The sequence below is a fragment of the Plasmopara halstedii genome, assembly GCF_900000015.1.
Source record: "Plasmopara halstedii genome assembly, contig: Scaffold_2061, whole genome shotgun sequence".
Classification (NCBI taxonomy): Eukaryota; Oomycota; class Peronosporomycetes; order Peronosporales; family Peronosporaceae; genus Plasmopara; species Plasmopara halstedii.
In genome coordinates, this window is record NW_020188969.1 from 92,124 (window position 1) to 100,659 (window position 8,536).

Consider the following 8,536-nt stretch of genomic DNA (forward strand, 5'->3'; position numbering starts at 1 on the left):
TCTCTGCCCGTGAACACTGCGGAACCAGCGAGACTTGGAGACTTCGGTGTCATTGACACCGGGCTCATTAAGGACGAAAGTGGTTTTGTTCCAACGAAGCAAGTTGCAGTGTCTAACGGACACGCAAGCCTCGTTGAGGCAATAAAATCGATTGGAATTGTAAATGTTCTTAATCTTAATGTAACGGGGTTATACATATCCTGGTATCAGGGGTGTGTGTCACACCAGATGGGCATGGTGTGACCACACCCAAACAAGAATACGTTACGTGGCTGGATAGCCAGTAGTACTACATGTATTTAGATTTTACTATATATATTCAGGAAAATCTATGCTTTTAAAATGAGGTAGCTATGCCACAGATAAAAATAAATAAAGACAGTTTTGAATTTAAGCGGAAGAGTTAATTAGCCTTGGGTTAAGGCCATAATTACTCTTGGAGTAAGCGGATTGCGATCCGCTAAACTCACACTTGTTCTGAGTATAGAACGAGAGGTCGGTGACCTAACTTTCGCTTCCTTAAAGCTCAAAGCTACGGCAGACCCACTGCAGGAATGCTAAGCGGGTTATCGCGACAAATTTAGTCTATTGTGAGTGGAGTGGCTAAGGCAATTTCAGGTAGTTTAAGACTTCCCTCACAACCCCAGGCAGAAGCTCTTGATGAGTATGAAGAGTAATTTTTGATATTTGTGGCAGAAGTACCGATGGGTTACGGATTGTTTTGCAGGAGAATCCGAGGTTCTTAACGATTATGAGTAAGTCTTTGTTGATAACACTCGCGGAGCAGCAATTTCGATTAGTGGCAAGACAATCCTAAAAAAGTATACAGATCCTTAAATGAGAGAGTATAATGACGTGGCGACGCAAGATCTACCATGGATGTTACTCCCAGATCAAGAAGTGCATCGTGATATTAACATGGTGCCTGAAACCAAAGTTGTGTCATACACCAAACTTTTCTGGTGCATCGCAAGAAGCTGGGTTAATACGAGAAAAAGAAATCTTCATCACAAGTGGCGACCCTCTACGTCTAGAAGTCGCACGGCAAGTGGCAAATTGTGCGGGCTAAAAAAAGCGACTATAGTGCTTTTTTAACAGTACAAACCCTGACTCAAAGAATGATTGGGATTCAGTACGGCATGGTTGGCTTTACCTTGTATCATACTCTTGGCCAAGTTGACGAAATTACCATCTGCTCATGAAGAATTGACACCTCTTGTCTTATTTGAGCAGGATGTATTGGTAAGGAAAGAGTCAAAACATGGCTTGCCGCTGACTAGTGTGTCGGATCGATATCTGCGCTTTCCAGCAATTTTTTGGCACACTTTGTTCTGGGCGCCAGGCACCTGACTACACTTATTCAATGCTGGCCAATCTCAGCAATTGGTTAGACAGAGCCATTAATTAGGGGTAGAGGATATTCTTGAAAGCACTTGCGTGGAGACCAAAGTGCCAGGCGAAATGCTTCCACTCAACGAGTTTGAGATATATTTTGATGTAACTCTTAACAGGCCTAACTCTTCTTTGTAAGTGTTATATCCTACGTTCCGTCGGCACTGCCGCAAAGTAACTATATTCAAGATGGAACGATACAATTTGACTATCCTGATCACACTTTGTTGCAGATTTAATGTTCCCCTCGATGAAGCGGTTCGTTTTCTGCTGAATGCACAGCACCGTAGCTAATAGCCAAAAGTAAAATGTAGATGGTAGAGGCAGGCAAAACGCTCATAAATCTGCTGTCTAGAAAAGCTTTGCTCAAAGGCTTCAAACATAGCGACTCAATAAAACTAAGCTGTGACCTAACAACAATGAGAAGTTAACGGTCGTGGCAATAGTCAATTTTTTTTACACTCTTAATATCCCGAAGGTAATGCAAATCCATTGTATGTTCAGCATGAGCTCACTGAAGCCGCATGAAGGCTCAGGCTAACGAGCCAATCGGATACTCAGCGCTCTGTGGAAGATGTACCGACAACATCTGTAGCTGATGAACTTTCTAGTTCAAACTCGCGATACGGTTCTGATGCGCTACTGGAGTATCGAGTCAATTTTTTCGATTACGCAGCGGCAAGGTCACATCCGAAAAAGACATATGTCAATATTGACCGCACGCCCAGACTCTAGAGGTAGGCGACTTGCTGCTATGACGTACTGGCATCAACTTATCTAGCCCAACTAGTTCGAAAGAGCTCGTCAGAGCAAACCGCAGGAGAGATGTTGTTCACTGGCTCTGCTCGATAAACATATAGTGTTCTTTCACCCTGGTAACATAATATAGGTCAGAAAGGTTTGCCAGAGTTGAGCCAAAGCATCTGGTGAAATGAAAAGGATACCCCACCATGAGAAGCCGATAAAATTCCAGGTCCCACACTGAGCTGGCGTTTATGAGTGATGCTTTCTCTTCAAAAGAAGAGACTGGGATCGCGCCTCTTACTAGCGAAATGGGCCGGCCTTGCTTTAAGCCCAGTATTCTGGCCAGCGGTACTTCAAGAAGGTTTTGTGGAGATAAACAGCAGCAAGAGCTTGATGTGGTGAGCGTTTATCACATACTTTGTACGTCAAAATTAAGGATGAGAGATCATTCTAGTCGTCAAACCAGGAAAACGTTTCACGGGAATGACTTGAAAAGTCGAAAGACGTGAAGGAGGACGCAACTTGTTCACTCAGTACATGAATGAGAAAGATACTCTTCGGTGCTTAGCTAGCGCTAATAACATGATGCGGTCTTTAGAACTCAATTAGCCGCTTCTGCTGAAGGCGCAGGCAACACTTCTTAGGAGTGTGAACAGTGAATTAGACAGTGTGGATGAAGTGACTTTTGCAGCCTTCATTCCACTCTCGGTATGAGTCGAAGGCCTACAAACATTGGCGTGTTTTGGATTTGCTGTGCGGCTTTCGGTTAATCACATCCACACTCACGACAGTTGCTTTGAGTCTTGCGCTTGCAGATGGGTAAAATCGGCTTGACTCGCTGGGCTAGTCCCAGCTCATTAGCAACCAGCGGGACGTCGTCGTGAGTCATGCGGCAGTATGTCGTGCTACATCCCGTCGCAGAAGGGAGACGGAGTGCGCAATTTGTCCGTAGATTAGGGAGGCTTAGAGGACGCCTCACTCCTAGAAAACTTCATGGAGACAGGGAGGCTTTTATTGTAGTTTCTCGGTGTAGGCAGAGATGACGGGGTGTGACTCGGAGAGTCACTATTACCACTCTCAATGTAGTACATCCCTCTTCCGTTACTGATTATGATTCTCAGGTCGTCGCCCGATTTTATAATGGCTCGTTGACGTTAAAATAGGGCTTCCGATAATAATTATATGCAGTCACCGGTAGAGATAAGACTGTGGGACAGAGATCCCTCCTAGAGCGTTCACTTTTACGCATTGACTCAAAGAGACAAAATTCTTCCGACTCGGAACCCTATTTTTGTGGGAAGGTGTAACGGGTTCAAACAAAATAATACTGGATATACACACTAACCCAATGGCACATATGCTTCTTAAAGTTTAGTGAAGCACAAAAGTATTAGATAAAGCAAGGATTATGATGAGACATCATGATTTCTGGTGAAAAGGGTGCCGGTTATGGGATTTCATAGTCTGTTTGACACATGGGCTGCTGATTGCACACTATGCATTTTTATAAGGCCTTTCTGCCCTTAATTTTAGAAAAGATACAGATAATGATATATATGCTCGGTTCTTTTAGCAAGACCAAGAGAATAATTCAGTAGTTTTGAAGGCTTTTGTTTGGCTATTGAGTGAAGCGTACGTAGTCTCTCTGCACGATATTCGATGCGGACTTATAGATTTAGCGCTCCCTGTAATCAAGCAGAACTTTGAAGCTTCTCACATAAATCAATAAAAAAGGCGCATAAATTTACGTTTGATCGACGGGATTGTTAAAGAATGCATTCTTCGTTATGGTGTTTGATAAGCGTTACACTTTTTGTAGCTCGGGCTCACAGCAAAATTCTAAGAAGTAGCATGGTGTTTACAAGATTGGGGTGACGGTACTCTCAAAGGAGAGTTTCGACGAGCACTTGGGCTACTAGTCATAATCAATGTGGTCGTCACGGTTTAAACACATATTTTCAGCGTATGTATGAGATATCATTTTTTGCTTGCTTTGATGCTAAATATAGTTGCATTAGTTTGATCAAGTCAATGATTGATTAGTCCTGGATATCGTGCCATAAGGACAGCAATTGCACCTACTTTTTGCGTTGAGTAACGCGAATTCTGCAAGTCAATGTTTTCGTTGTGTAAGGTGCATGGCAATCACGTAACACTTGGTAGCTCTTGTTGTACATCAAAAGACTGAGTCACGGTATTTACTGCCGGGAAGAAGCACGAAATGCTCACTCGTCTCTCCTCGAGTGAATTAGGTATACCTCATAAGTGCTGAAGCTGGTCGAAAAATATAGTGGGATTAGAGGCCCGAGGCTCGGAAGCGTTAGTTGTTTCCCTCAGCTACGAGTATGCGTTGGTCATACATCATTTCTAAAGAGCGTTTATCAGATGTAGGTGGCAGCACCTCCCCCAACAGAGTGTCGTAGTTTGAGACCGCTACAAACACTCACAGCGCTAGTTATTCTACAATGCACTACGATTAATCTTCGAAACTGTAACTTATGGTTCGGCGACGAAAGATGGAACCTCTGTTAGAAAAAGAAAAGGCAGGGACCTTTAAAATAATAACGATTTCATTTTCACTCTAGGCAAATTAACGATGGTGATTAGTTACCCTCAATACTGACTTTTCAATCTCATATGTGACGTGAAAGAGACCGATCTGTGCGCCAAAATCGAAAGTTATCGCGTAGTCAAGGTTCAAAATACCTTGGAAGCAGCCTCTGTTTCTATTTGGTCAGTAGTTGAATATCGCTATAAGGTGGTATTTTATATATGATGCGCTCGAGCCAAGGATAAAAACAGTTATTAATGCAAGCATAATAATGTTTATATAAGCTTTTATAACTAATGTTGCTTCTGGTTAATTGTGTCGACTTGTAAGAATACTTGCAAGATGCGGGTGAGCTATAAGTGTAGTATCAACCCGCTCATGCCCTGCAAAAGATCAGGATGTTGATGGGTTTAGACCTCTTAGAAGTACGAAGAGATTGCTGTCTTTGTCATATCGCAGGATATACTTACAATTTCTAAATGACAGATAGTTTTTTTGTACTATCTGTAGCTCTTTAACTTGCCGTCAACGGCGCAAGCTTTCAACAAAATTGACCGTGGTTCCGTCACACTCACAAACAGCTGCTTCTAGTTCCTCCAAGGCAGCTGCACCGTGCAAAAACCGCTAATCATAGAGCCGTCGATGATCGTGATGATAGTGCTAGTTGCACTCCCGACAACCGGCTGCTATCCTATTGGTGACATCGGCTCTGGTAAGAGTAGCAAGCACGAAAAGTGTTTCCTGTAATGAGAATATACGATACGATGGCGTAAGAATACCTTACACGTCGGTGTGATCTTACAAAATATATTCATATAGAAGAATAGAGCATTTCAATTATGTGTAATTGTAAATATTTCGATGTATCAAAGCATCGGTACTTATAAAGATGATGGAACCCTGTAAAAAGGGGGGGGTTGTGCTACACGCGTGCTATTAGACTCGCATCAAGCAACTAAAGATAGTTTATCATTGGATATATTAAAAGTATAGAAAGAATATTGTTTAGATCGACTGAGGTATTAATACATGCCACTCTTGTAAAAAACAGAGCTAATCAAGTACTAATTGATCGTACAGGAGATTGGCTTCGCTCCTTTGCAAATTGTACGAGCAAAACCTATCCGTGTCATGTGACAACGCGAGACATTGCTATCATTGTGTGAGGTGAAAGGCGCCCCGTTGTATCTCCAGCAAATGATCACGCAGCTGTTTTTATCATCGACGGTAAAGACGAACTGGATCATTGGGACACTTGACGTTTTTGGTACTGCTTTGACGTTTGTTTTTAAAGTTGCAGTCGACGCCGTGACACTAGACTAAATACACGCACAGGAGAACAAAACATGCTTTTTCATTGCAGGCATTAAAACGCTAGTCAAGCCAAATTATCATCCAAGGCTCATTTCACTAGCCAGCTAAGTCGGCACGAAATGTATGTCGGAGTCAATTAAATTTTCATCGCTATTTGCCGAAGTTATTCTTAACAAAGTCTTGATTTTTTTCGTTCTTGGCGTAATTAAATGCAACATGACACCTGCCTGAAGTGGGCCATGTAAAAGCCATCAATTCCGGGTACTTGCTGTTACTATTTTCTCTTCATTTTGTCACATCTCGCTCTCACGGTGCGAAACCTCTGGAGGCTAACCATTTCTTCGATAAAATGGCAAGCAATACTGTCGTATGTAGTCGTGGATACACCGAGGTTCTAAGTGAACGCTCGCGCTTTGCTTATGCAGTGCGACGACGAAGCTCAGAGAACGAATGGCAGGTTCTGTTTACCTAACCTTCGATGCACACCAAGAGTCTTAAAGAGAGCCAACGAGCCGCCACAACCGAGAGCGCTCACGAAAGCCAGCCGAAAAAGGGTCATCTTCTACCGGAACTGCTTGATACACTAGGGTGGTTAACTTTCTCGTGGAATTTCGTTTGGTCGGTGGGCATACCATACTGTTACCAATATCTGGTAGAGAAGTAATTGTGACTATTAATCTGAGGAATCGAGGTAATTTGAGATTTCAATCTGGCAAAGTTACTCAGATGATGTGGCTCCATTCTTCGTGGTGCACCTCGGCCTTTGTTATTCGTGGAGATGAGGTGGTTCGATCGTCACAGCGTAATACCACAACTAGGAGGCGACTGACCTTGCTTTGAAAAGAATTTTAATCGGTAGCTGTCAAAGAAACCTCATGGAGATGATTAGCCAGGTACTAAGCTATAGGTGGTTGTCACATCTGGTGACGGTCATGATTTGTACTCTGCATAGTCAAGCTAGTGACAAGACTCTGGATATACGTTTGCTTTGCTGGGACAAGCCCATTAAGCCTTGAGACAGGTATGATAGCGTGTTTTCCTCACTCAGTGCAAGAACTGAGTCCGATACTCAGCAGCATTTAGCTTTAGGTACCCAAGGAACATCCGAGTGGAGGGCATCGGTCATCTCAACCGCTGCTGCTCCAGTGCATATGGTAAATCTAGAGTGATAATCTTTGAATCGAGAAATTGCTCACGGAGCGCTATTCTCACGTTCCTTTTTCATAAGCGAGCGGAATTTTAGCTTGCATAAATGTGCAAAGGCTCGTGCCAGCGCGGTGAGCAACTTCAGACGATTTAAAACCGGTGTCACGGCTTGATGACTTCGGCAAGCGTTGGCGTAGCTTTTGCGCTTGCTGTGGAGCAAGCTGAGCTCTATCGGTCAGGTTCAATAAGTCAATATTGAACTAGATATCGCTGTGGGTATCTACCGTAGCAAAAGAAAACAAATTCCAGGGCTCATACATACAGGGTGTAATGTTTGGCAGATTCAGAAGTGAGCTTTATTGTTTTGGTTGACTGAAATGAATGGACATGAAATATGTAGTCGTCATCGTTGAATTGTTTGATCGTGTTTCTGGTCCGATGCTTTTCATTGGATAGGCGCTTTGACGTAATGGGTGACTAAATTGTGATTGGCTGCATTTGGGTGATACTCAGCAACATGTGCTTACGATCAACACGGTACCCAGGTGCGGAATACAAGATGGGTGAGCATCTGTGGACACGATGGGTGCGGCCCTGTACTTCAATGAGCCATTGTAATTGGTAACATCAAACATAACATGTTGCGTACGTTACATAGAACATAACATAGTACATATGTTACACAGGAAGACGGATGGGGCTCTTTCTTCGGAAAATGGCTAGGCCATCTGTTGCCAAATTATAGGTACTGGGTAAAAGCTTGAAGAGTCACTATGATCGTTTTGATCGGGAAACATCGCAGCATTATGAACAATAAATTTTTGGTGCGTCGGTACGAGGACCGTGCCTGTTGTAGGAGCCCGTTGAGCCATATGTTTGGTACACGGCAACATCCCGTTGCAAGTATGCTCTGGTGATTAGGCATGGTTTAGTGCAGAGGGTGGAGCGGAACACCAGGTGCAGTGGTCACGTATCTATTGTGCAGTGTCTTAAAAAGTCAATTAAGATTTATCTGCATTGTGGAATTTATCTTTGTGAAGAAAAGTATATCAAGACAAGCAAGGTAATATATTTAATTACCCAGTAAACATTGTACGATATACATATCGCACATTGTGTAACTGTGATTAATCAGTAGTACTAGAGTGTTGGTATTTTTGGAGATGATAAAAGTCCGTAAGGAGAGACCCGTGGTACACGTTGACAGCTAGCCGCACGCCAGTTATAAATGAGATATAGTATGACATATAGTAACGCGTACGCGATAAGTATTAGTCTAAGTAGCAATAATTGTGACGTGGTCGCCAACTGCTTGCCGTAAAGCAGAAGATGATCACGCCAAATTTTGCAAAAGATCAATTTTTACATGTCTTATCTCAATCGTACATT

The 8,536-nt window shown here is 42.9% G+C and overlaps 1 protein-coding gene across 1 annotated transcript; it reads left to right on the forward strand.

Moving 5' to 3' along the window:
- Positions 1-2,387: 2,387 nt before the first annotated feature.
- Positions 2,388-2,850, forward strand: PHALS_02548 (uncharacterized protein; the record flags this gene model as incomplete). The annotated part of the gene is made up of 2 exons (XM_024716948.1): positions 2,388-2,534; positions 2,767-2,850. 2 exons carry the CDS (start codon positions 2,388-2,390, stop codon positions 2,848-2,850), a joined length of 231 nt encoding a protein of 76 aa, XP_024582495.1.
- Between the last annotated feature and the right edge of the window lie 5,686 nt (positions 2,851-8,536).